Here is a 27977-nt window from a genome sequence, read left to right as displayed (position 1 = left end):
GAACTAGAAACACAAAGACGCGAGGAGGCTGGGAAGATCGGAGAAGTGGGACAAGGACAAGGGGAGGGACCGACGGAGCCTGGAGGCCCGACCCTAGCCCAGCCCCGCAGGGCCAGAGGAGCGCGGGGCCGGTCTGTGCCGCCCCCTGGCGGGAGGCTGCGGTAACGAGGAGGTGAGGACCCGAGGCAGGAGAGGACAGGGGATGCGCGGAGCGAGAGACAGAGAAGAGAGGTAGAACAGAGACATCGAGAGAGACACAGAGAGAAACGACAGACACTGAGGGGCACACATAGAGACAGAGACAGAGTCAAGGGGTTGGACAGAGACACAGGAACCAAGTGACACAGGAACGGGAAGAGAAGGACAAAGAGCAGAAACACAAAGCGACACCGAGACGTGAGGACTGAAAGACCCAGAGTCAGAGAAATAAAGGGACGAAGGAGATCAAAGATGGTGAGAGAGAGACAGAGCCAGAGACACTGAGAGCGACAGAGAAATCTGGACAGGAATGGCGCAGCGACGCCCAGAGTCGAGGCAGAGATTGGGAACAGACAGGATACGCCGAGACGCTCCCAGATGGAGACAGATACTGGGCGGGAGACAAGAACTGGGAAAGTCTGGTGGCGGGGAAAGGGGCGGTGGTCTCAGCCTGGGGGCGGGACTCCAGGAGGGGCGGGCCTCTTACAACCCACGTGCCTCACGCAGGTGTGACGACGAGGCCTCAGCTAATGCCGAAGGGGGCGGGCTAGAACTTCGCGCGGGGCTGAGTCCAGGCGGGACTGAGTTCCAGGGAAGAGGCTGGACCAACTGCAGGGAGAGTGGGTAGGCGGGCCCTATGAGGGGCGTGGCTTCAGGGGGTGGAGAGCGCCCTGAGCCCGGGAGGGGGCGTGACAGAACCTTAAAGGAGCCACCGGCGATCGGGGGAGGCGGGGCGCGGGTGGCCTGCTGGAGGGCAAAGGGGCGGGGTTTGAACGCCAGGAGAGGCGGAGATAGAATTCTAGTGGAGGGGCGAGATCGAATACCCGGGAGCGGCAGGTGTAGAATCCTGGGAGGGGCGGGTGCAGAGTGCTGGGCGGGGCGGGAGTAGAATCCTAGGGAGGACCCGCGTGGAATCTCAGAGAGGGCGGGACAGCTTGAGCCAGTGGGGCCGGAGCCCAAGGTCGGCTCCGCGGGGGGGGATGGGGGAGGGAAGGGGTGGGTCCTGTGACGTCAGCGAGTCCGAGCTGCGGGAGAGAAGCCTGGGGCCGGGGGCACCGAGCGGGGAGAGCCCGGCCCCGAGAGCAGAGCCGCGAGAGTAGACCGGGCGGGAACCGGCCGAGAGCCGGAGCCCCTCAGACACCTGCTCTACCGCCCTGCGGATCGGCGCTCACGGAGTGGCCCGCAGGCCCCCGCCCGGGCCCAGTCCCTCCCCGGGCCCCCCCATGGCCCGGGTCGCAGCCCTCCCGCCGTCGAGATCGTCGCCGACGCTGCAGTTCCTGCCGCTGCTGCTGCTTCTGCTCCGGGAAACCGGTGAGAAACCACAGACGCCCACCCCCAGCGCGGACCCAGTCCCTTCCCCACCTTTGGAGTGGGGGGAGCCTGAGCTCCACCCCCAGTTCACCGAGCCCTCTCTCTCGAGCCCTTTTCCTCGTTGGCCCCTACCGACTCCGACCTTTTCCTCTCTGCAGCCCTCTCCCCTCATCACCCTTCTTTACAACTCCCCCAGCCTACACCGGACTTCTCGGTTACCTCCTCCCCCTTCCTCAGATTCTAACACCAAAAGGGTTAAATCCAAGTCTTCGTGACCCCCTCCCCACCTTGCACCGAGCTGTCAACCGGATCTGGGGTTCCGTCTCCGCTTACCCCCTCAGGCATGTGGGGAATTTCTGCCCCCTCCCCCAGCGGGAGGGTCGCGACAGGAGACAAGACCATCCCCCCATTTTCCTTCTCCCAGGGCTGGGCGTCTGAGGCCTTGGGAGAATTGAGGGTAGGGGCCAGATGTCCAGGTCCTCCAGAGGGCGCGGGAGCTCGGACTTTGGGTCCCTTGGAGGGCCAAGGATGAGTACCAGCGACCCTGGGCCTCAGGGAGATGAACGCTCTGTCTCTTGAGCCCCAGAAAACAAGGGGCTGGGGCCTGGCTCCTGGGCTCCAGAAAAATTAGGGGCTGGGGGCTCCGTCTCCTGAGTCCCAGGCAGAATGAAGGCTAGGGACTATATGTCCTGGGTCCTCGTCAAATTGGGGGCAGACAGGGCACAAACTTGGTTCCAGGTTGTGAGCAGGGGGCTTTGTCTCCCGACTCCTAGGTAAAATGTTGGGGGGAGGGTGGAAGAGGCTCTATCCTGTGGACCTCAGATTTAATTGTGAACGTTGGAATGTCTTCTGAAATCCAGTTATAAAATGTGGGCGGGGGACCGTGTTCTTGGCTTCTAGATGTAATCAAGGGCCAGAGACTCTATCTGGAAAGCTGGAGCTCGGTCGGTGGGGTCCCAGGCCGAAAGAGCAGCTGAGTCCCACAGGCTGGGACCCTTCCCTTGCCTTGTGAACCGTCGGCTGGGACGTCCCTGGGGAAGTTTTACCAGTTTCGCTTTGGCTGAACCCGGGAGGGAGGGGCAGGCGCTCTCCCGACTCCCGATTCCGGACTCCCTGGTTTCGGGACCTTATCTTTTCTCTTGGTCGCGCCCTTGTCCCCGGAGCCGCTGCGGGGAGGGGGGGGACGCGCGGAGCCGCCGCCCTAATCCCCCGCCTCTCCCTCCGCTCTACCCACCAGCCCCCTCCCTTGCCCCTCAACCCCCTGGAGGGAGGGCGCAGCTCTCAGAGGAGGGAGGGGCTGGGAGGAAACAGGTGAAGGAGGTTTGGGCCCCGCCCCTTGCAGGTGACCGGGCTGTTTATTCTCTACTAGAAACTCTGGATGTTGGAGTTTCCCAAGGGTTTGCCCAGAAAGTGTAGGCGGGCCCGGGAGGGTGGGGAGAGATGTCTTGGGGGAGCCCTTGGTTACCCTTCTGACCTTATTTTTCCCAGCATGTCTCTGAGTTGTCTCCCAGCCTTTCCTTAGAGCTGGGTACTGTCTCCCCTTCGGTGTCAGAGGTAGGGAGATGAGGTCAGACCTGCTGCTCTGGGGAAATGCTCAAACCCGCCTGACCTTGAGCCAGGCTTTGACGTGATCCATGATCTCCTGGAGGATTCTAGATCTCCCTGGGAGGCACATCCTATTCCTGTTCCCATTTTGCAGATGGGGACACAGAGGTTTCAAAAGGGCCAGCCTCTTTCCCAGGGTCCCCAGCCTGTCCCCTGGAAGCCGTACTGCAGACTTCAGAGCCTTTCTTGGCTCTGCTCCACCGGGGGCCTCTGAGCCTCCATTTCCTCCTTTGTAAAACTGAGATCCTAACCCCTTCCCTGCAGGGCCATTAGGAGGATTCAGAACTCTTGCTGATCCCATGTGAAAGCTCTTAGCACCTGGGGAGGAGGGCCTTCCCCTTTCCTGACCCCTCATCCCTATGCCTACACTCCCTGCTTTTCTCTGCCTCCCTCCCTCTCTCCCTGCCCCCCCCCCCATTTTCTCACCTCTCTCTGGTCCCCTGGCTGTCTCATGTCCCACAGAGCTCTCTCCCTTTCCTTTCCACCCATCTCTCTTTACCTGTCTCTGGCTCCTCAGCCTTCCCCCTCCGTGGCCTCCTCGGACTGAGGGTGTACCACCTGGGCCTCCAGCTGGGTCCTCCCCAGCTTTCACTGTTCGTCCTCATCAGCCAGGCAGCCCCACGGTAGTGGAGGGGATGGGAGGAGAGGGGATGGCGGGCCTGCTGTCTCTTCTTGTTAGGAAAGGGGGGCTGGGGAGCGAAGTGGGGGTGGGTCTGCTCACAGGCAGGAGCCGGAAGGGGGGAGGGGGCAGAAGAAGAGGGGAGGGCCACTCACAGAGAGGGCAGAGATACAGGGATGGGGAGAGAAGCCCATGGAGTGTGCATCTGAAACAAATTTAGGCTTGGGATCAGAGACAAACACTAGAATGGAACGGAGAGATGGGAGAGAATGAATTACAGCCCACAGGGGTGGGACAGCAAGCTACTGAGAGGGGACAGAGAAGGGCGGGGGGTGTGGGGGGGAGTTGGACAGAGACAGCAGAATAAAGGCAAGAACTGCCTAAGGAGAGAGACACAGGTTTGGTGACAGGCTGGGAGCCCAAAAGCCTCCAGCCATCAGTGATGTTGATGTCATGACCCAGGGAGGTCAGGGCACAGGAGAGCCTCAAGGCCAGGCACATGTGGGGGCCCCAGGGAATGGTGGACATGGGAGGGACAGGGAGTTAGGCATGCCAGCCAGCTCCTCCGCCCCACCAGGGACGCTGTTACATTTTTAATGTCCCAGTGAGGCTGAGAAATGGAGCAGGAGGGGGAGGAGAAGAGAGACCCACGAGATGGCCCAGGCACGCAAAAGTATTATCAGAGATGTAGGGAGATGGGCAGAGATGGGGAGATCTAGCAGGCAGGGAGGTCCCAGGACCAGAGACCCTGAGAGATGTACTCTCAGAAATCCTGAGAGATTAGAGACCCCAGGAGTCAATGCAAGGACCCAGTTTCCAGAGGCAGGAGACCCAGACCCAGGGAGACTGGGCTCTCAGATGTCAGACATAGAGAAAAGAGAATACGAGAACAGCTAGGGATGTGGGCCATCTTCTTTGGCTAGTGAAAATGTTCCGAGATGGGCTCCGGTTTGGGGGAGTCCCCAATCTGTAAATATAAAATATACCGAATACGTAGCATATGAATATAGTGTCCCAGTAGACCGACGGTGCTGAACGGTGTGGTTCGAATTGGATTGGATGGTATGGACGTTACGTTTCAGTACAACTGTCAGAGAGAACATGAGAGACGTGGAAGGAAAACAGAGGCTCTGAGAGAGACGGAGGTAGAGGCCAGAGACCCTACTTAGGAGTTGGAGGCACGTAGGCACTCACTCAGGGCTCTGGGACACGAGAGATCAAAGGGACAGGACCTGTAAGAGGGAGGCCAGAGTCGCGTTGCCAGAAACATTTTGGGGGCACATGTAGACTGGGTATATGAGCACTTCTTTCTGTCCAGGGGGCTCAGCCAGGAAGAGCGATCCTAGAGACTCACCCCAGAAATACCAGACCCCATAGGCGAGGGCTTCAGGGTGGTCGAGCCCCTGCAGGAAGGCAGGGAGATTTCAGCCTGGGAAGGGAGTGATAACCACCATCTGAGAGATGACCAAGGGAGATGGGGAGGCAGGTGCAGAAGTCCTGGGCACAGCCAAAAAGCCTGTGTCCTGGCGGCAGCTGCTGCTGCTTACCGCCCCCCCAAACCCAGACCGGCTCCCGGATGTCCGCTGTGGGGGTGGGCACTGTGATTAATGCAATTAATTAATTAGCAAGGTGGCTGAGGCAGCAGCTGAGGCCAGTGCTCCAAGCACGCTGGCCTTCAAGGGCCTGCTGAGTCCGGCCGCGCCCTGCAGGGCAGGTCCCAGTGTTTATGGGTCAGAGGGGGTGAGCCAAGCCCTGGGGAGCCAGCCAGGCAGGAGCCCAGTAGTCAGGGCCTCTGGCCCATTCCTCCTCTAGGGTGCTGTAAGCCCTATGCATACGCCTTTCTGCCTTGATCTATCCTTCCCCAGATCTCAGGATTTCAGGCTCTGTGTCTCTGTCCATCACAGTTTCCTCCTGGGCTCGTACTGTCCCCAGGCAGCCCCTGCTCTGCTACCCGTAAACCCGAAGGCCTAGCCACAGGGAGAGGAAGTGTGTCCAGGGACCCTGCTGACTCCACGTTGAAACTGTCACTAGTCTGGCTTGCTGATGAAGGAGGTTTAGTGAGGTCTTGTGTTCCCTGGGCCATCCTCTCCCCCACTGTGGTGCTGCCACATCCCAGCCAAGGTCAGGGCTCTGGCACCGCCCAGCAGCACACTGGACACTGAGACTCTAATTCTAGGCCAGCTACCAGCCCCCTGCACCCCCCCACCCCCGTACCCCATCCCCCCAACGCACTGGCTTCAATTCCCATGCCTACATTGGCCCACCCCTGTGCCCCTAAGTCCCGCAGCCCCTCGGCCTCAGGTCCCAGCCTTTTCCACCTTCTAAACTTGCCTCTGGTCTGGCTGAGCCTTCTTCCTCACAGCCCCAACCCCCCAACATCCCTGCCCCATCCCATTCTGAGGGCTCTTTCAGAGGCACATACCTAACCCTGCACCCTCCCCCCCCACCCCACGTGTAACTCTCTGGGGCACCCAAAGCCCTAACTTAGCCTCAGCCTGTGCAGTTGGGTACACCACTGTTCCTCTGCCTTTGTCTCATTCATTCATTCATTCATTCATCATATTTATGGAGCCCCTATAGTGTGCAAGGCACCATTCTAGGCTCCAGAGCCACAGGAGTGAACGAAGATCCCAGTCCCCGGGCCCTGATGTTCCATGGCAAAGACACATCAGGTGCCTTGAGGAAAAGGAAGCTGGGTCTGGGGTGGGGGCGGGGGGTTGTTATTATCATTAGCGTGAAGGGGGGGTTACTTGGCCCAGCAAAGACCTGAAGGAAATAAGAGAGGGAGTGGGGAGAGCCCAGGGGGTGGGAGACAGGGCCAGAAGGAGGATTCTGGGAAACCCGGGCCGCTATAAAGGCGTTAGGTTCTTTCCCGAGTGAGGGGAGCACACGGGGAGCCCCCCAATGATACAGCTCTTCAGGCCAGAGGATTTTAGAACCTATTTGTTCAGCCAACAGGGATAGTCCCCTTGGAGCCAGGCCCCGTTGTAAACACTGAGGGCTTAGCTTGTGAGCCTAACAGGACAAAGAATCCCTCCCCTAGTGACTTTTCCAGGAAGTCATGAAAGTCCAGGCTGGAAGACAGAGGAAATGCTGAGCGGGGGGCCGGGGGCGGGGAGCCTTCTGGGGCAGAAAGTTGGGGCCCAAAGACCTGCCTCAGGAGCCTGCCCTATGAGAAGTTAAGGGGCGGGTTGGTTTGTTTGTTTTAAGATTTTATTTATTTATTTGAGTGAGAGAGAGTGAGCACAAGCAGACTCTCTGCTGAGGTGGAAGCCAGATGCAGGGCTCCATCCCAGGACCCCGAGATCGTGACCTGAGCCCAAGGCAGATGCTTAACTGACTGAACCACCCAGGCGCCCCAAAGAGTGGGTTTTTTAAATGCTCTGAAGCGGGCAGTGCTGAGACGAGACCCTAGATCCAGGAGGGCCACCTCCCTCAGAAGACACAGGCATCCCGCAATCACACGGCCTCCCTTAGAATGGGAAATCTGGGTCCCCGAAGGGACACAGGGGCCTAAAGGTGGGGGTGGGGCTCTGTGGGCCTGAGCTCAGGTTCCCTGGAAAAGGAATCAGGTCTCCTTCAGGAAGCCCTCCCGGCCTGCCTTGGCTGGGTCAGGCCTCGGCTCTGGGTTCTTAACCCCACTCCTGCCACCTTCAGTCTGTGGCATCCTTGACGCTGATGCCCACTGGTGCAACATTTGCCTCCCTGTCACATTGTCAGCTCTTGGAGAAAAGCACCTGACTTGTCCTGCAGCACCACACCCAGCACAGAGCCAAACATTAGTTTGGTGGTATATATATGTATTTTTTATTTTTTATTTTTTATTTATTTATTTTTAAAGATTTTATTTAATTATTTGACAGAGAGAGATCACAAGCAGGCAGAGAGGCAGACAGAGAGAGATGAAGGGAAGCAGGCCCCCTGCTGAGCAGAGAGCCCCATGCGGGACTTGATCCCAGGACCCCGGGATCATGACCTGAGCCGAAGGCAGTGGCTTAACCCACTGAGCCACCCAGGCGCCCCTATATATGTATTTTTTAAAGATTTATTCGAGAGAGAGAGTGTGTGCATGCGTGCATGCACAGGGGAGGGGGCAGAGCGAAAGAATCTCAGGCAGACTCCTTGCTGAGCGGTGAGCCCAACATGGGGCTCGAGCTCATGACTCTGAGATCATGACCTGAGCCCAAGGCAGACACTTGACTGACTGAGCCCCCCAGGCACTCCTGTTAGGTAGTGTTCATTGAGCACCTACTATATGCAAGACCCTGGTGTGGGCTCTGGGGGTACAGTGGGGAACAACAGACATCCCGTCTTTGGGGGGACCAACCCTCTGGCACCCAGGACCTCTTTGCTGAGTTGCTCTTTTTTGCATGGACCCCCTCAAGGAGTCAACCTGCTGCCCCGCTCCCGGTCTCCATCTCAACCTCTAGAGCTTCTCTTGAGCCCTTGTCAGGACTTTTTGCTGGCTAGCCAGGTTTCCAACCAGCTCCGCCTGCCCTTCAGGTTCCCTTGGTTTAAGCCTAGTCATTCTCCTGCTGAGGAACCCTCCATGGCTCCCACTTGCCTCAAAGGAGAAAACCTAACTCACTGGCCCCACCCTACTTGGCTCCCTCCAGAGCTCACGAGGTCAGATGGTTTCTCCTGACAGAGTGCCCGACCATCCTTACCCAGCTAGAAGGAAGCAGAGCCTTTGGGGACCTTTGTCCCACACTCAGTGCCTTTGGAGGCCAGGTGGGTGAAGGGCACCGGCCCCTGAAGGAAGAGGCAGCCTTTCCTCCGTTCCACCCCACTGGGGACCCACAGGAGCCCCACATCTTGATTAATCACCAGGCCCTTCGGTGGGTTAGTAGATTACTGAGTGCTAGCTCATGTGTGAGACAGTGCTGTGTGGGCCAAAAGAAAATACAAGCGAAGCTGGATTTGGCCTGTGGCGGGCGGCTAACGGCCTGTTTGACTCACCGGCCCCAGGCCCTGCAGAGCCCTAATGGGAGCAATTCGTTCCATGGAACTCTCACAGGGGACCCTGGAGGGTGCTGTGAACATCCCCATTTTACAGATGGAGGAACTGAGGCTCAAAAATATGGACACCCACCTGGAAAGGGACCGAGTCAGCAGGAAACCCGTGACAACCAGTAGTGTGGCCTGTCCAAAGGGGAGAAAGCCCCGTTTCCAAAATATTAACTCTTGGGCTGTTTGGGGACATGCGTGGGAATTCTGTGAGACGGTATATCTATTACGCAGTGTTCTTGACCGATGGCTTTTTTCCAGAAGTTTCTGGGACTGCCCCCACTGGTGGAACTCCCTTCTGCTAGGGACCCTATCTTTAGGGTCTCCTGTTAATGTTTCCTGGGTTCCCATGTGGGGCTGGTGGCCGCACACACTCCCCACGCCCCATCTCCATCAAAGACAGCTGCGCAGCTGTTGCCCCCCTTACGACAGGGCACATGCCCTTGACCCGCCTCGAGACTGAATGTCAAGTGCCACTTGTAATTATACCTACCTGGCCCGCCTTTATTCAACAAACACTGATCTCCTGTTTCCTGTGGCTCCTGAGCTAAGTGCTCCACAAATATTCTTTAATCTTTGTAACAACCCCTGGGAGGTGGGCCCCGTGATTATCCTCATTTTACAGCTGAGGAAACCAAGGCACAGAGAGGTCAAATGACTTGCCCAAAGTCGCATAGGCAGGGCATAGCGGAGTCAGGATTCGAACCCAGGCAGTGTGCCCTCAGTCCCTGTGCCCTCCCACCTGGCATAACAGACCCACAGTCCTCTTCATCCTGGTTTCTATTACAAGTGAGAAAATAGGGCGCCTGGGTGGCTCAGTGGGTTAAGCCTCTGCCTTCGGCTCAGGTCATGATCTCAGGGTCCTGGGATTGAGCCCCACGGGCTCCACTCTCAGCAGGGGATCTGCTTGAGATTCTCTGCCTCTCTCTCCCTCTGCCCTTCCCCTACTCTCGCGTGCTCTCCCTCTTTTTCTTTCATAAATAAACAAAACCTTTTTAGAAAGAACAAGATAAGTGAAAAAAGAAAATACACGTTCACACAAAAACATGTATGCACATGTTCATAACAGCTTTGTTCATAATCGACAAAAAGTGGGAACAACCCCAGCGTCTGTCCACTGATGCGTGGATAAAGGGAACATGGTACATCCAGACAATGGAATATTATTCAGCTCTAAAAAAGAGAACAAAGGCCTGGTATTGGTACTGATAATGGGCACTGGGTTTCTTTGGGGAAGAGTAATTGTGGCCTAAAATTGATTATAGCAACAGACACTATATACAAGGACTCTTGTGAATATACAAAAAGTCATTGAGGAGCGCCTGTGTGGCTCAGTGGGTTAAAGCCTCTGCCTTCAGCTCCGGTCATGGTATTAGGGTCCTGGAATCGGGCTCTCTGCTCAGCGGGGAGCCTGCTTCCCCTTCTCTCTCTGCCTGCCTCTCTGCCTACTTGTGATCCCTCTCTGTCAAAATAAAATGTTTTTTAAAAGTGATTGAATTGGACACTTTCAGTGGGTGAGTGGGAATGATATCTCAAGAAAGCCCTCCAAAAAAAAAAAAAAAAGATGGGGGCAGTTTGGGTGGCCTAGTCGGTTAAGCATCTGTCTCCCTTTGGCTCAGGTTTTGATCCCAGGGTCCTGAGATCAAGCCCCACATCAGGCTCCCTGCTCAGCTGGGAGCCTGCTTCTCCATCTCCCTCTGTTCTGACCCCTCCTTGTGCTCTCTCTCTCTCTCTCCCCCAAATAAATAAATAAAATCTTAAAAGAAAAAAAAAGCTCAGGGTGCCTGGGTGGCTCAGTGGGTTAAGCCGCTGCCTTTGGCTCAGGTCATGATCTCAGGGTCCTGGGATCGAGTCCCGCATCGGGCTCTCTGCTCAGCGGGGAGCCTGCTTCCCCCTCTCTCTCTCTGCCTGCCTCTCTGCCTACTTGTGATCTCTGTCTGTCAAATAAATAAGTAAGGGCGCCTGGGTGGCTCAGTGGTTTAAGCCGCTGCCTTCGGCTCAGGTCATGATCTCGGGGTGCTGGGATCGAGTCCCGCATCGGGCTCTCTGCTCAGCGGGGAGCCTGCTTCCCTCTGTCTCTCTCTGCCTGCTTCTCCATCTACTTGTGATTTCTCTCTGTCAAATAAATAAATAAATAAAATCTTTAAAAAAAAAAAATAAAAATAAATAAATAAATAAATAAATAAAATCTCTTAAAAAAAAAAAGCTCAGAGAGCTGTAGTTTTTCTAGAAAGGTGAGAGAAAGTGTAATTCTGTGCAGAAAAAAGTCAAGGCTGCCCTCACACTTTAAATATTTAAAAACTTATTTTGTGACATGCTTATTTTTTTTTTTTTAAAGATTTTACTTATTCATGAGAGACAGAGAAAGGCAGAGGGAGAGGGAGAAGCAGGTTCCCCACGGAGCAGGGAGCCCAATGAGGGACTCGATCCCAGGACCCCGGGATCATGACCTGAGCTGAAGGTGGACGCCTAACCCAACTGAGGCCCCCAGGCATCTGGCTTATTTATTTTTTTGTTGACTGATTTTGAGGGGGATTCTTTTTTTTCTCCAAACATTTTACAAGATTTTTTTTTCGTTTTGACAGATCACAAGTAGGCAGAGAGGCAGGCGGGGGGCGGGGGGGAGCAGGAAGCAGGCTCCCCACTGAGCAGACAGCCCGATGTGGGGGCTTGACCCCATGACCCTGAGACCATGACATGAGCTGAAGGCAGAGACTCAACCCACTGAGCCACCCAGGCACCCCACTTTTTTTTTTCCATCCAAACACTTTATAGTAGGAATTTGCAAACATACACGCAGGTATAAGTGGGAAGAAGAGCTCAGGAGCCTGCCTCCCGCTCTCCCGCCAGACTCCACAGCAGATTACATTTTGCCACATTGTCTTCATGGCTCTCTCTGTAGCTGGTTTTGGTTTTGCTGACCCATTTGAGGGTATGTTGTGGACATGATGGTGGAGCCACAGGAATGCTACCTGCCTAAGGTTGAACCACCATGCTTAAGAATATTAGTGAACAGGGGCACCTAGGTGGCTCAGTTGTTAAGCGTCTGCCTTTAGCTTGGGTCATGATCCCACAGTCCTGGGATCAAGCCCTGCATCAGGCTCCCTGCTCAGTAGGGAGTCTGCTTCTCCCTCTTGCACTCCCCCTGCTTGTATTCCCTCTCTTGCTATCTCTCTCTCTCTCTGTCAAATAAATAGAATCTTGGGGAAAAAAAAAAAAAGAAGAAGAAGAAGAATATCAGCAAACATTCCAAAGCAGCCCATAATTTAGTCCAGATTCCCATATCCCTAGTTTTCCTCAAAATATATTTCCTGGGGGTGCCTGGGTGGCTCGGTGGGTTAAAGCCCCTGCCTTCAGCTCAGGTCATGATCCCAGGGTCCTGGGATCGAGCCCAGCATAGGGCTGTCTGCTCAGCAGGGAGCCTGCTCCCCCTGCTCCCCCCTGCCTGCCTCTCTGCCTACTTGGGATCTCTATCAAATAAATTAATAAAATCTTTAAAATAAAATATGTTTCCTGGATGGCCCTTTTGGAATGGGGACCCAACAAAGGCTCCTACATGGCATGTGGGGTCTGCATTTCCCAGGAGAGTCCCTCCATGATGGCCCCGACTAGCCTGGAGGTGTCTGGGTCCTTCCCCCTGCCACCAGTCTCTTTCTCTTTTCTCTCCAGGAGCCCAGGATGTCCAAGTTCGAGTGCCACCCGAGGTGCGGGGCTACCTGGGCGGCACCGTGCAGCTGCCGTGCCACCTGCTGCCTCCGGGACCGGAAGTCCGAGTGTCACAGGTGACCTGGCTGCATGTAGACGCGGCCGGGGTCAGTAAGAGTGTGGCCGCCTTCCACCCCTCCTACGGCCCCAGCTTCCGCAGCTCAAAACCTGGTGAAGAGCGGCTGTCCTTTGTCACTGCTGGGCAGAGTGCAGGGACCAGGCAGGGCACCGAGATGGATCTGCGGGACGCCACGCTGGCCCTCCGGGGACTGACAGTGGACGACGAGGGCAACTACACCTGCGAGTTTGCCACCTTCCCCAGTGGCACCAGTCGCGGGGTGACCTGGCTCAAAGCCATAGGTGAGCAGTGCGGGGAGTCAGGGAACAGGAGATCCCCCCCATCGCGGATCCCTTTCTCTCTGGGCTTCAGCTGTGATATTGACTTTCCCTGTGGTCTTCGCTCAGTTAGCAAATATCTGTTAAGCACCTACTGCATGTCAGACTCTATCTTGCAAGTTGAGGACACAGCAGTTCCCAAGGCTTTCAAAAGTATAGACTGAGCACCTTCTAGGTGCCAAGCAGTATTCTAGGTTCTGGGCATGAAGCAGTGAATAAGGCAGAGCTCCCAGCCCTGCTGGGGCTTCTATTTCAATAAGGGGGTGCCAGAGAGTAATTAACATCATAAGAAAAATAGGAGTGGGTCAGGTGGATGTAGGCGCATTGGAAGCTGGGGGGCGTGGGGCAGGGGGCAGGCTACAGTGTTGGCTAGGGAGGCCTGGTGAAATCTGAACAAAAACTAGAAAGAGATGAGGGAGCCCTGTAGGGTTAAGTAAGGGAAGAGAATTCTAGGCAGAGGGCATGGCAAGTGCCAAGGCCCTGTGGCAGGGTACATTTGAGGAAGAGCAAGGAAGTCAATGTGGCCAGAGGCTTGTGAATAAAGGCAGAGTAGGAGGGGAAAAGATCAAGAAGATGATGAGGGCCACAGATCACAGGCAGCCTCAAGGACCACATGAAAACTTTGGCTTTTGCCCTGAGAGAACTGGAGCTGTGGGAAGTTCTGAGCAGGGGACAGATGTGATCTGGGTTTGGTTTTCACAGACTCCTTCTGGCTGCACACTGGGGAGACGGGTGGAAGCTGGGGAACCAGAGGGCAGGAGGTAATGGCAACTAGATCAAGGTGGAGGCCTTTGGGTAGCAAGAAGATGTCGGGGCTTTGGAAATACATTAGAGGTAATGCCAGGGAATAATCAAATTAGCAAACAAAGGGAATGGAGTCCCTCATCGGGCTCTCTGCTCAGCGGGGAGCCTGCTTCCCCCTCCCTCTCTGCCTGCTGCTCTGCCTACTAGTGATCTCTCTCTCTGTCAAATAAATAAATAAGATATTTAAAAAAGAGAAAGAGAACACAGGCAGGGGACGTGGGAGAGGGAGAAGCAGGCTCCCTGCTGAGCAGAGAGCCTGATGATGCAGGCCTCCATCCCAGGACCTGGGGTCATGACCTGAGTCCAAGGCAGACGCTTTATGACTGAGCCATCCAAGCGCCCCAAAGGCTTCCCTTTTTAATGGAGCCTGAAACCCCAATTGTTTTGCATAATTCAAAGCACAGATCTCCACCACTGGCAAAGGTCTCTCCCTGTGTCATCATGTGTTCTTCTTCTTTTTTTTAAAGAGAATCTTTTTTTTTTTTTAAGATTTTATTTATTTATTTGACAGGCAGAAATCACAAGTAGGCAGAGAAGCAGGCAGAGAGAGGAGGAAGCAGGCTCCCTGCTGAGCAGAGAGCCGAATGCGGGGCTCGATCCCAGGACCCTGAGATCATGACCTGAGCCGAAGGCAGAGGCTTTAACCCACTGAGCCACCCAGGTGCCCCATCATGCGTTCTGTTCAAGGGTTGTGTAGAGAGCACCTGCCTCTCACTAGCTAGCAGGAACATGGAACAGAACAGCCAAAGCTCTGCTTTCCCAGAGCAGCAGGTGACGTGAGAGCCCCTAAAAGGGAGAGTCAGATGTCAGGGAAGTTCCCTTGAGGAAGTGAAGCCTGGATCTGGAGGAGGAGGAAGAGCAAGCCAAGAAGAAGGGAGGCCCAGACCCTACCAGGCACATGGTCGCCAACACCTTGCAGTGGGTGCTGCAAGGACCGAGGGAGGCGTGGGTCACATGCCCGGAGTGGTCGGAGGACAGGTGGCTGGGCAACCAGGGAGCATGTGGGGAAGCCCAGCGGAGGCTCTGGCAATCAGGGGAGAAAAGGAGGGAAGGAGGAGAGGGCTGTACTACATCGATGAACTCTGGAGAAACCCAGTGAGATCCACAAGGCACCTGGGGCCATGATGCAGAAACTCGGGACAGTCCAGTTCTACCTGTGGGTTATTTCTCACGGACGCTTTATTGTTTTCCTCCCAGTATCTTTCCATGGTTTCCAGGAAGATGGGTGAAAAGGGCAAAAAATGTCCAGCTTTGGGAAACTCCACAACCTTTATCCCACTTCCGGCACCCCCATCTTCTGGCAATTACAGGGAAGAAGTAGGAGGTCTTTTGAGCTGGACCTTTGAACTGCATTATTCTGCTTTGGCTTTTTTTGAAGAAAAAAAAAAAGAAAATCTCAAGCTCTTGGACGCTGTCTCTGCTTTTCTGGCAGAGGAGGACAGACAGAATAATGTCACAGCACACACAGCATAGGGAGCGTCAGTCACCATCCCAAGGGTTTTACCTATCTGTTTAATCTACCCAACAACCCTCTGGGGTGGGCATTTTAGTTCTCCCCACTTTACAGAGGAGGAAACTGAGGTACAGGGCTGGGAAATGGTTTGCCCAAGGCCAATGCACCTGCTAAGCAGAAGAAGTGGGATTTGAGCCCCCAGTGCTTGGGGCTTCCCGGCTCAGCCCCATTGCAGAGGTGTCCTTGGAAGGACCACAGGTGAGGAGTGACGTACCCCCTCTGTTGCTCTCCCCAGCACAGCCCCAGAACCACGCCGAAACGCAGGAGGTCACGCTCAGCCTGGATCCTGTACCCGTGGCCCGCTGTGTCTCTGAGGGTGGCCGCCCACCCGCTCGAATCTCCTGGTTCTCACCCCTGGATGGGGAGACCAAAGAGACCCAGATGTCGGGGCCCGTGCCCGGCACAGTCACCGTCACCAGCCGGTTCACCTTGGTGCCCTTGAGCCGAGCAGACGGTGTCAAGGTCACCTGCAAAGTAGAGCATGAGAGCTTCGAGGAGCCGATCCTGCTGCCTGTGACCCTCTCCGTGCGCTGTGAGTGTGTTGGGGTGTGATCGCATCTCCAGTATTGTCTACGCTGGCTTCCCTGGGGTACTGTCTACACCCTCCCTGAGTGTTGTCTGCATCAGCCTCCCAGTCGGCACCGCCTTCCTGCCTCTTGTCTATACTGCCCCCCCCCCGTGTCCCCTCATTGCCTCCGCTGGCTTCGTGAGGCGCTCTCCTTCCCACCACAATCAGTGGGTGAGCTAGAATGGGTTCGCAAGAGCCAGTTTTATGCATTTCGTCCCAATTCCACATCCAGGGAAGTTGTAGGGACAGCTTGAAATTGACCACTGGGGAGTATTTATACCGAGGAAATTGGCAAACTGCAAAAACGGCCCACACCCACACCCCCCAGTGTTACCCCACAGCGCAGCTGAGAGTAACTCAGCCGGCTCTTCTCCACCTCGGCCAAACACACCCCAGCCCCAGCTCAGCACTCTGCACGCTAGCTCCCCAAACACTGCCTTTGGTTAAACCACTTCCTTCATCTGCTCCGGGTGTGGCAGGAATAACAGGCACTGCCTTCGTGGAACAGTAACTCCCTCCCGACCCAGGTGGCATCCCTGGACGGAGACATAGCCTGAACTGATTTGTCCTACTTGGGACATAGGTCTGCCTCCTGTTAACCCAGTTCATTTCTTCAGGATTTCCATCTCTCTGCTGACCTCTCCCCTCTTCTGGGACTCTCCCTGTCCCTGAGCTAGTTCCCCTATTTCCTCCAGATCCCCCTGAGGTCTCCATCTCCGGCTACGACGACAACTGGTACCTAGGCCGCAGCGAGGCCACCCTGAGCTGTGACGTCCGCAGCAAACCGGAGCCCACAGGCTATGACTGGAGCACGTGAGTCCTGGGTGGACCTGGGCCCCTGAGTCCCGGGTCTGAGGGAGTCAGGTCCTGAGTCTGAGGAGGGGCTGGGATCTGGACCCCTAACTCTGAGGGAGGAGGGGCTGGGATCTGGACCCCTAACTCTGAGGGAGGAGGGGCTGGGGGTCTGGACCCCTAACTCTGAGGGAGGAGGGGCTGGGGGTCTGGACTCCTGAGTCTGAGAGAAGAGGCTGCTGGGGGCCTGGACCCGTGGATCTGAGGGAAGCGCATCAGGGACCTGAGCCCGTGAGTCCTCCAGAAGGAGAGCAGTGGCCATGTAGGGTCCTGAGCATTAGCAGTTATGTCCCTGGAGCTTGGATCTTAAAGGCTGTGGGATCAGGGACCAGGCCGGGCTCCTCTGATGTCCCCCTCCGGTGACCCCTGCACCTTCCAGGACAGCAGGCGTCTTCCCAGCCTCAGCAGTAGCCCAGGGCCCCCAGCTGATCATCCACTCAGTGGACAGACTGGTCAACACCACATTCATCTGCACAGTCACCAACGCCGTGGGCACGGGTCGTGCTGAACAGGTGGTCCTCGTGCGAGGTGAGCAGGTCTTGGAGGTTGTCCGCTCCCCAAGTGTTTCTCCTTTGGGGTTCCGGGGCCGCGTTGAGGGAGGCTGTGCCGCCGGCCTGGGGAAAGATTCAGACCCGCCTTGCCAATGAGAAAGGAGGTCCATGTGGCTTTTCTGTCTTGTCCCCACCTGGGATCTGGATCGGGACGATAGGATAGGCACTGGAGGAAGAATCAGGAGGATGAGGCCTCTGCTGGGGGCTTTCTAGAAACTAGAGACCTAGAAAGAGATTCTAGGAGGAGACTCAGGGACATCGCCCTGGGCTCCAGTTGGAGAGACACATGTCACACAGCTAGACAGACACGAATAGACACATTTGAATACTGATTTCTTACCATGAGTGCTAGTCAAGTCACATCAGGAAATCAGTTTTCACATGTGTTGGAGGATTTGTGTTTCTAGAGGGGGTGTTTTGGAAATGGCGGCTGATGTGTCTATGGGTCGAAAGTTCTCAACAGTCTCCCTGATAATGACCTCAAACTCGGATGGGCCCCAAGACAGGAGAGGAAAAGAACAAGGCCAACGAGGCCTGAGGCACTGGCTGATGGAAATGGGGTAGGAATCACAACTGTAGACTGGGAGGGAGGCCGTGTGCCCTGAGACACAGACACGGGAACCCCCGAGCTGGGAACAGAGGCCCTTTCATGTCTCAGTAGGCAGGACCCACATCTCCAGAGACATACTCTGCTCTGAGATGGCCTTGGAATCAAAACAGAAACTCAGCTAAAACAACCCACACCCTCAGACCCACCGTCACCAAGACCCACAGCCCACATGAGCAGAGGCATACACCAGACAAAGCCAGGTGACCCCAGCCCAGAGCCCCCCAGGATACCACGTTTACCATTCTTAGAAACCCCCTCCCGGCACACCCGTTCATGCAGCACACCTGTGCAAACACACAACACAGGGAATAGTGCCTTGGTGGGCTGGGGGGCGGGGGCTGTGCTCAGAAACATGACCAAAGACAGACACACATAAACGTGAGGACACATAAGTGTGAGTACCCCCACACACCTGGAGACAGGCGCCATGGCCAGACACAGAAACAGATCCCTTTCCTGAGACATAATCTTATACCACACACACGTGCACACATGCACACACACCCCTAGAAACAAATGGAAACAGATCCCTCTCAGGAATTCTGACACGCCCCATAGATACACGGCACCCCCGTTCAGACCCACTGTCCCAGGAAGTTATACTGTCCCAGACACTATCACGCAGACATGCCCACCGTGGGGAGAAACCCCAACAGTTTCACACGCAGTACCTCACACACAGATCCTGACAAAGAACCTCAGAGACGTTCCCCAAGGCGCACGCCCTCAGAAACTCCCCAGAAACCCTGCTGCATTCAACAGATCGTCATCTCACAAATATTTGTTGAGGGTTCCTCTTTGCCAGCATCCCCCTTGATGTTGGGGAGACAGTGGTGAACTGGATTCAGCCCCGCCCTGGAAGACACACCCCAGGGAGGGCCGGCTCCATCCACCCTGCCACGCCCCACTGGAAAGCCCGCCCCTGAACCTCGACTGCAGATCCACACCCAAGAACCTGGTCTCCCCAGGCACAGTCATCAGGACACCCCTGTAAGGGGCAGAGCCTTGAACACACAGATGCAGTCATACTTGAGGGTCACCAGAGGAATACACACACACAAACACGTGGACACCCCCCACAGCCCCTTGAAACACACAGAAATCCCAGGGACGTCCCCCGCCAGAAACCACCCCCTCCAAGAGAACACACCAGCCTCAAAGTTAAGCCCTTCAAACACACCCCTCAGAGAGACTCAGCCCTATGGGAAGACACCCCGGCTCTGCAGGGACCCCGACGCAGGACGTGATCCCAGGACCCCGGGATCGTGACCCAAGCGGAGGGCAGATGCCCCACCAACTGAGCCCCCCAGGCCCCCCTCACTCTCAGCCCTTGAGTCGCATCTAGAGGGTCTCGGTCACCTTGCACTCCCGTACACGGCCAGACCTAGATGTGCAGTCCCAGGCACGGGGTTCAGGGTTCGTGTAAGCACAACCGTAGGCACACAGGCTGTGCCACAGGCAAGACGGTGCCTTGGGGAGACAGGAGAACTTTTGACCCACAGGCTCATGAACACACCCACCCGCTCCAAAATACCACCTGCAGAAACCCAGATAAACATTCCATCCTGCGCCGAAACAGGTTCCCGGACGTCACTGATGGGCGTTCTCAGTAAGGAAACTGTTGCACGCCTCTAACCGGTGTACCGGTATAGACAGATATGACAGACAAAAAAAAAGAAAAAGTTTCACAAGATAGTACTTATTCTTCCTACTTGGGAGATACTTTTTCTAGTCTGCTTTTTTTTTTTTAACTGCTCCTCTTGAATTGCTAAATGGATTTGACAGCCCTCCAGTGGGGCTTTATTTGAAAATGCCACTTTTTTTTTTTTTTTTTTTTTGACACAGAGGGAGAGAGAGAGATCACAAGTAGGCAGAGAGTCAGAAGCAGGCTCCTTGCTGAGCAGAGAGCCTGATGTGGGACTCTATCCCAGAACCTTGAGATCATGACCTGAGCCAAAGGCAGAGGCTTAACCCACTGAGCCACCCAGGTGTCCCTGAAAATGCCCCTCTTAAAAGAAACACCCGGAGAAACACGGGCCCTCTGGAGCCTGGGTCCCAGCCCCTCCTATGTGCAGGGTGTGGGTAAGAGGGGTTTAGGTATAAGTGGGTTCCCCGTCCCCTGATTTCTCCCCATCTGCAGCCCTGCATGCAGGGGTGGGGGAAGGGGCATGTGTAAAATGTGTAAAATGGTTCTAGGTTTAAACTGTATCAATGTCTATTCCTGGTGTGCGGCCTAGACCCCACCCCTTGTCCCCGCCCCACCTCCTGCACTCCTCGCAGTCCCTGGCTTCCTTCTCCACTTCCAGACCCTTCCCCTCCCAGCTGTGGGCCCACTGCCTGGAACACTAGCCCAGCTGGAGACAGTGGGCTTTATGAGCCCCCATGTTCCACAACTGGGGACATGGCCCAGCCAGGAGGCAGGCTACATGGCCTGGACCAGGTGCTCCCAGCCACTTCCAAGGGGTACAGGGTTTCTCAGGAGCACCCTCCCCCTTCTTTCCTCCTTCTCTCAAATCCACCGGGCTTTGGAATCTTGACAGTCTTGACCCCCAATCCAGCTTGGCTTTTTCCTGGCTCGATCCACCCAAGATTCCATGACCCTAACCTCAGAGCTTTTGCGAGGATTCCCCCCTGTCCAGGCCTGTCCAAAGCAGGTCGCAAACTCAGATGCCTCTGGGGTCCTGGCCAGTGACCCTCTGGCTGGGCGCAAAACCCTTGTTCCGAACCCTGCAGCCGCCTTCACGCAGCTACTGCCCTTCGCCGGACAGAGACAAGAACTTGCTGTGGCCGATCTGAGGTTTTTTTTCCCTAAAAGAAATCTGGATTTTTTTGGGGGGGGGGGTGAAATCATCTACTTTCTGCAATGTTAGCAAGTTTAATTTTTGAAAAACCCTGTGCAGGTATCAGGAAACACATCTGGGAGCCACCAGTTGGCAACCCCCCTCACACGCCCATCCAAAGTGCCCAGTGTGTGTAGCCCAGAGTGGACAGGTTCTACCTTCTCTCCACCTCCCCCATCTTCTGCCCAGAGTCACCTCCCCGATTTTCCCGTCACTGCCCCTGTTGTGTCCTCTGCCCCCCAACCCCGCACCACAGATGTGTCCTCTTGACCTCGTGTCTCCCTTTTCTCTCTCTCTCACCCCTCCTTCTCTCTCCTCAGACACACCCCGGGCCTCGCCCCGAGACGTGGGTCCAGTGGTGTGGGGGGCCGTGGGGGGGACACTGCTGGTGCTACTGCTTCTGGCTGGGGGGTCCTTGGCCTTCATCTTGCTGAGGGTGAGGAGGAGGAGGAAGAGCCCTGGAGGAGGAGGAGGAGGAGGAGGAGAGAGCAGTGGAGGAGGAGCCTACGATCCAAAAACTCAGGTGTTTGGGAATGGGGGCCCCGTCTTCTGGACGCCAGCCGCCCCTGGCCCCCTGAAGCCGGATGGCAAAGAGGAGGAGGACGAGGAGGAAGAGGAGGAGAAGGCAGAGGAAGGTCTCATGTTGCCTCCACCCAAGGCTCTCGAGGACGACATGGAGTCCCAGCTGGACGGCTCCCTCATTTCACGGCGGGCAATTTACGTGTGACCCTGAGACAGACAGAGACAGAGACAGAGACACAGCCAGCCACGCCAGCCAAAGGGTTCCAGACTGGTTGGACTCGTTTTTCTGGACGACACTGGAGCTCAGATGCCACCTCCCACTTCCCTGGGTTTGGGAGGGAGCTGGAATCACACACTGGACTTCTGTCTCCAGGGCTGCATGGGGAAGGGGAGGCCCCGGGGGAGCTCGGTCATGGGGACCTAGAGAGGAACCCCCCCCAACACACACACACAGAACTTGTTTTTGGCTCTGACCCGCCCCAGCCCCATGGCACTCAGGAGTTAATAAACGCCTTGGAGGAAAACATCGGGGGTGTCTTGTAATACGTCAGACCCCCTCACTGGGGGGTGGGACAGGGACTACTAGGTCCCGGGGGTGGGAGCCTGATGGGGACTAGACTTCGGGGGCCAAGGGAGGGGAGGGGGGCTCTGACTACTTGGATTGTTCAAGGACTTACTGGATGCCTGAAACCCCCAAGGCCAGTGCAACTCCGGAAGGGAGTTGCTGCCTTCTGGGCTCAGAGACTAGGAAAGTTGGACTTGAGGGGCTTCCCCCAGGACTGTGGCTGCCTTTCTGCCAAGGGCGGGGGTGGGGGGAATAGCCAAACTGGTGAGAGCCCAGAGCTCCCCAGAACAGACAGGGAACCTGGACTGGTTTGCCCTCGTTGGGTGGGGCCAGAGCTCAAACTTGACCTTCTTCGGTTGCTGAGTATCTCAGGAGGGAGGGAGGCCCCCTTTGTTCTCTGGGCCCTGAGGATATAGGGCGGGTGGAGGTATTAAGGAACCAGAAAAATCCCATCTTGATGACACTGAACTGTGGCCTTTCTCAGTCAGCCTTCTTCCTCTTGTCCTAGTCGCAATGGGTTTTCAATGATTCCAAGGGAGGGGCTGCAGCTCCTCCAACTAGAAAATCTCCCAAACCCATGCCTGGGAAAGGGGGGGCATTGGGGGGGCCAGTTTCGGTCCCAGTCACCTGTGCTGTCCCGAGCCCCACCACGGAGGATGCGCCCGGAATGCCCGCGCAGAGCCGCCAGGTGGGGCTTGGGGCGTCCATTTCCCACCAGTATTGATTTCCACTCACTCTGCCAGGGACACAGAGGTGACTTGGGCAGACATAGCTCCGCCCTCCCACTTCCCCCCTCCCCACCGGGTGTGCCGGCAATAAAAACAGGAATAACAGTACTTTCAGGATGGCACTGTGTGGACTGAGTGAGCAGCAGTTACCATCATCCCGCCACCTCTGAAGCTCTCCCGAGGCCGCCAGGCTGCAGAACAGGAAGTTGTGGAAACAGCGACCCAGACATTCTTCCTCTGGGCAACTGAGCCGTGGGGCTGACTGAGGGTGGAGCCTGTGGGTGGGGCTTGCGAACACGTGCAGTTTCCTCTGGTTGTTTATGGTCTTGTCCCCCACCTTGGGTCCCCCATGCCTCCTCCCCAAAATGGGAATTTGGACAGTCTGGCATGGGGTGGATCCTGGAGCGCCGGTCCCCTCCTCGCACATCTGGCAAACACCAGCCAGGTGCCAGACTGTGCCCCTTGGAGCTCGCAGTGGCCGTGGAAAATGACAAACAGGTGACATCGGGGACAGAGAAGGACTCCAACCGAAAGACCCAGGGGGGCATAGCTTCTCTCAGTTCCTTCTCCTGTTAGGTTGGCAGAACCACATCCCCTGCCCAGGGTGATGACTCCATTCCCTGTAATGAATTAAGGGTTCTGATCCCGATTCCAGAATACCCACCATTCTGCGCCTCTTAGCTCTGCTGGGTCACCTCCCTCCCTTCCCTCCTCTGCCAACCCCATCTTCTCTGGCTCTGTGGTCTTTTTGCTGCTCCTTCAAAGTAACACAAGGCTTCCTCAGGGCTTTTGCACTGGCTGTTTCCTCTGCCTGGAATGATCTCATTTACTCCTGGCTCACCCCCTACTGTCCCTTCAGGCCTTTGCTCAAATGCCGTCTCATAGTAAGTCTCTCTCTGATGACCCTTGGGGTTCCCCGCTCTGTCACTTCCTTACCACCTTCCCCACTCTGTCTTTACCCTCGATCCCTTACTGCCACCTGGCGTGATAGCTGTTGTGTTCGTCTCTGCACCCTTGGTCTCTACCCAGCTAAAACAGATGTTCCGTGGGGACAGGGACTTGCAGATGTTTTATTCGACGCTGGCACGCAACAAATGCTCAGTAAGAACCAGGGAGAGGAGGTAGACAGGTGGGTGATGACTTAGAGAATAAGAAGTCTGGCTTTCTCCTGGAGACCCCCTGACGCTGTCCCTCTTCTTGCAGAGACCCCCAACACAGCAGGCGCAGGGGCCACGGGTGGCATCATTGGGGGCATCATCGCTGCCATCATTGCTACCGCTGTGGTCGCCACAGGCATCCTCATCTGTCGGCAGCAGCGGAAAGAGCAGAGGCTACAGGGGGCAGAGGAGGAGGATGAGTGAGTGATGGGCCCCGAGAACTGGGCGGAGGAAGGGTCCCAGAATCTGGGAACCGAAGGGGTGGGGGGAGGGGAGTGACCCCAGATCACTGTGACTTAAGTGGGGTAGAGAGGAGAGTTTCTTTCTGTCTCCTGTAAAGTGTGGGTAATGACAGCTCTGCTCTGTGACATCACCAGAGCCCAGGCTTCTGCCACCTTGTTGTTCTAACTTCCCTTCCCTCGCATTCCAAAATGGCTCCCCATTCTTCTAGCACTGTCTATATACTTGACAACCAGATACAGCCCCCTGACCTTCAAGCCCCTATTCCTGCCTGGGGGAAAGACAAATAGAGGGCAGTGACCTGCCCTATAAGGGAACCCATCACTTTGCCTCACTCTCCGTCAGCCAGAACCTGTTCACATGGTATATCAGCTTCAGGGGAAGCTGGGAAATGTAGTCTTTACCCAGGGCAGCCATGTGGCCTGCTAAAATCTCAGTCTGAGTACGGAAGTGCCTGGATATTGGAAGAGAACTAACCACACTTCTCTGTGCAGAGCACTTGTTATGTGCCAGGCTTGGTAAAATGCATTTTACTTGTGGGACCTCGATGAGGCTTCACATCCATTCATTGATTCAGTGAGTATTAAGAAAGTAACCATTCAGGGCCAGACGCCAGAGGTTAGGAATGCAATGATGAGGCAAACATTTTTAAAATGTTCACATGTGTAAATACATCACAGAAATGAAATTCTCATAGGGAACCCATGATACCCACTTCAAAGAGGAAACAGGAGAGACCCAGAATCACTTGCTGAAATTCTTCCATCAAGTGAGCATTTGGGGACCAAAATGATTCTGAAGTAACATAGTCCAGTGTGTGCATGTGTGTTTGTGTTTCTCTGTGTGTATGTGTGTGTGTGTGTGTGCACATAGTAAGGGTAGGGACACTTGTTAAAAATTCAGATTCCTGGGCTTACAATAAACCTACTGAATCAAAACTTTTTTTTTTTTAAAGATTTTATTTATTTATTTGACAGAGACAGATCACAAGTAGGCAGAGAGGTAGGCAGAGAGAGAGAGAGGAGGAAGCAAGCTCCCTGCTGAGCAGAGAGCCCGATGCGGGACTCGATCCCAGGACCCTGAGATCATGACCTGAGCGGCTTAACCCACTGAGCCACCCAGGCGCCCCTCAAAAACTTTTTTTAAAGATTTTATTTATTTATTTATTTGACAGAGAGAGTGAGAGAGGGAACATAAGCAGGGGAAGTGGGAGAGGGAGAAGCAGGCTTCCTGGGGAGCAGGGAACCCAGTGTGGGGCTTGATCCCAGGACCCCAGGATCATGACCTGAGCCGAAGGCAGACATTTAATGACTGAGTCACCCAGGTGCCCCTGAATCAACTTTTGCAGGAAGGGCCTGAAATCTGTAGCTCCCTGAGTGATTCTGATTCACAAGGAAGTTTCTGCAACTTTCATTTATTCATCCATTTTTTTAAACAAAGATTTACTTATGTGAGAGAGAGAGAACATGAGCAGGAGGGGCAGAGGGAGAGGGAAAATCCCAGGCAGACTCTACACTGAGCACAGACCCCCACACAGGACTTGATGCCACAACTCCAAGACCCTGATCCAAGCCAAAACCAAGAGCTGGATGGTTATCCAGCTGTACCGCCCAGGCACCCCTCATTCATTTTTTAAACAAATACTCTCTGACTTCCTCACAGTGAGTTCTGAGAACACTGTTGAGGACACGGATCTCATTCTTTCCTCACTTTGCTCACAGTGGCATAGTTATTGAATGATATCAGAAATAATGTTTCAAATACAAACTCAGTAAGTGCTCCAAGAGAGAAGAACAGCTAGATAGAACCATATATCAGGAATCCCTAATCCTCCTGGAGAATCGGGGAGGCTTCCTGGAAGAAGAGAAATTCATGGGATGAATAAGAGTTAGCTGGGCAAGGGGTCTTTTGGGGGAGAGGCAACAGAAAAAGAGATCGGGCAGAGGGAAGGGCATCTGCAGTGATCCTGGGATAGGAGGGCTTCTTGGGTCTGAGACTCCACTTGACCTTCCTCCTACCCAACAGTCTGGAGGGGCCTCCCTCATACAAGCCACCAACCCCCAAGGCGAAGCTGGAGGAGCCTGAGATGGTAAGCACTTCCCCAGGAGCCCAAGCTGTCCCTACCTCCACACCCGCACTTTTCCCACAGAGGCCAGGGCTAGGAGGGTGGACTTCTGGGGAGAGGCCAGCTGTGAGAGGGTCCTGACCTGCCCCTCTTTCTTCCTTGCAGCCCTCCCAGCTTTTCACTCTTGGGGCCTCAGAGCACAGCCCTCTCAAGACCCCCTACTTTGATGCTGGCGTCTCATGTGCGGAGCAGGTGGGAATTCAGGGAGGGTTCGGGGTTTGGGCTTAAGGGCCAGGGATCAGCTTCTGACATAAAAGGTCCATCACTAAAGGTCATAACTCAAGGCCAGTGCTGTATACTCAGAGCTTAGAGCACAGAGATGTGTTTGGGATTCAGTCGGGGAGATCATGGTTGAAAAAGTTCAAGGACATAAGGTCCTTGTCACTTAGTGAAGACTGGTTGAACATCTACATTTGCCAGATACCGTGCCTGGAGATGAGACAAAACCAGTTGTCATTCCCCTCTGTGGTCTCTTGGATATTGGGTCAGATACTGAAGCTGAGACAAATCAAGGTTTAAGGAGCTCTTCAGGGCTTAAGTTTATGTAGTTGAGGTCAAGATTGAAGTCAAAGGTTCATGGAGAAAGTCTTGTGGTCAGCGATCAAAAGACAAAGGAGAGGCCCAGGACTGACAGGCTCTGGGCTTTGAGCTGGAGACAAGCCATATGATTGCTCCAGTGCAATTTCCACCCAGCCGAACAAGCGATGAAGTCAAGAGATGGTCAGGATTTGGGGGGTCAGAGAGCAGGCTGGGATTCTGTGTAATGCACAGGAGATGACCTTGGACTCTTTTTCCCTCCCTGTCTCCAGGATATGCCGCGATACCATGAGCTGCCCACCTTGGAAGAACGATCAGGGCCCCTGCTCCTTGGGGCCACGGGCCTGGGTTCCCCCATCCTGGTGCCTCCTGGGCCACCTGTCGTGGAGGGGGTTTCCCTGGACTTAGAGGAAGATGAGGAGGAGGAGGAGGAAGACTATCTAGATAAGATCAACCCCATCTATGATGCCCTGTCCTACTCCAGCCCCTCTGATTCCTACCAGAGCAAAGGCTTTGTCATGTCCCGGGCCATGTATGTGTGAGCTGCCATGGCCCTGTCCTCTCACCTCTCACTTTTGAGCCCTTCACTTTCTGGGATCTAGATCAGGGATCTAGTGCCCCCTGACCTCTGGCCAGGCCATGGCCCGTTAACACACAAAAATGCATCTCATCTGTGACTTCTGCCTTGGTGGCTCCACTATGACCTCTAACCCAAGATCTCTGACCCAGAGAAACTGGCCATGCAGAAACCTGGTAACCTTATCTCACATGGGGACAGGCGAATATGTTTCTGCACAACCTCTGACCCAAGGTCTCCTAAGACTGTGACCTTAGATCATACCTCTCATGTCCCATCATCTCCAGACTCCCCCCAAATCCCAAAGAAAACCCCAGACCTCCGAGTTGTCCTCAGGCAGTAAAATCCCAATAATTCTGCGGGGTAGATGTTGGGGGTACCCTGCTGCTCAGACCTGAGCCCTCCAGGCAGCAGAGCCCCACTCACCCCCTCCCTACCTTGTCTGTTCCCCAAAGACAAGAGGGAAGGGATTCCCCAACCCAAGGCAGAGCTTCCCCACCTCCTCCCTCCTGCAGGCAGGAGTCTCAGGGTCCAGGCCCTTCCCTGAGCCCCCACTACCCCAATTCCTGTCTACAGGGAATTAAGCCTCATCCCAGGACTAGATGGGTTAAGCTTCATGCGGTGTGCCTTGCCGGCCCCAGCCTTGGAAGAAGTTGCTGTTACTTTGAAGACTACTGAGTCCTTTTACTCCTGCCCAGTGGGATGGGACCCAAACATCTCCCAGGAGGGAGATTGGCCGGGGCGGGGGCGGGGTGGATGCTGGGGATATAATACTGTTTTTGTAATATAGCATTTCCTACAAAATCTGAGTTTATACTTTGACCAGATGTCAACTTGTGTTTTCTGTGGGATGTGAAGGGAATAGGAGTGGGACATGAGAAACAAATAGGGCACCTAGAGCTGAAGGAAATCAGGAGGCTAGAAGTCAAGATGGGTTACAGGCAAAA

General features: G+C 55.1%; 1 protein-coding gene across 3 annotated transcripts; it reads left to right on the top strand.

The window, feature by feature from the left end:
- Nucleotides 1-4: 4 nt before the first annotated feature.
- On the top strand, nt 5-27852 carry NECTIN2 (nectin cell adhesion molecule 2). Of its 3 annotated transcripts, XM_045077183.1 has the most exons (11): nt 5-172; nt 706-1509; nt 12410-12805; nt 15394-15690; nt 16422-16539; nt 16958-17106; nt 23598-23751; nt 25817-25880; nt 26022-26108; nt 26726-26985; nt 27607-27852. In XM_045077183.1, exons 2-11 carry the CDS (start codon nt 1422-1424, stop codon nt 27818-27820), a joined length of 1827 nt encoding a protein of 608 aa, XP_044933118.1. In that variant the 5' UTR covers nt 5-172; nt 706-1421; the 3' UTR covers nt 27821-27852. The 3 variants fall into 3 exon arrangements, with proteins under 3 accessions (XP_044933118.1, XP_012919388.1, XP_004767707.1); XM_013063934.2 differs by lacking the exon at nt 25817-25880 and having other exon boundaries at nt 7-172; nt 26726-27749; XM_004767650.3 differs by lacking the exons at nt 23598-23751; nt 25817-25880; nt 26022-26108; nt 26726-26985; nt 27607-27852 and adding an exon at nt 20900-21627 and having other exon boundaries at nt 7-172.
- Nucleotides 27853-27977: the final 125 nt, after the last annotated feature.

This window comes from Mustela putorius, unplaced genomic scaffold (genome assembly GCF_011764305.1).
Source record: "Mustela putorius furo isolate JIRA1106 unplaced genomic scaffold, ASM1176430v1.1 tig00000196_pilon_pilon_pilon, whole genome shotgun sequence".
Taxonomy (NCBI): domain Eukaryota; kingdom Metazoa; phylum Chordata; class Mammalia; order Carnivora; family Mustelidae; genus Mustela; species Mustela putorius.
Note: the sequence above shows the minus strand (reverse complement) of the source record. Positions and strands in the feature narration are given on the sequence as shown.

Excerpts from the sequence above, each read along its gene's own strand:
- NECTIN2 (XM_045077183.1), top strand. The coding sequence starts at position 1,422 with ATGGCCCGGGTCGCAGCCCTCCCGCCGTCGAGATCGTCGCCGACGCTG. Across the intron at positions 15,691-16,421 it reads TGTGACCCTCTCCGTGCGCT|ATCCCCCTGAGGTCTCCATC; the intron begins GTGAGTGTGTTG and ends TATTTCCTCCAG. Across the intron at positions 17,107-23,597 it reads ACAGGTGGTCCTCGTGCGAG|AGACCCCCAACACAGCAGGC; the intron begins GTGAGCAGGTCT and ends CTCTTCTTGCAG.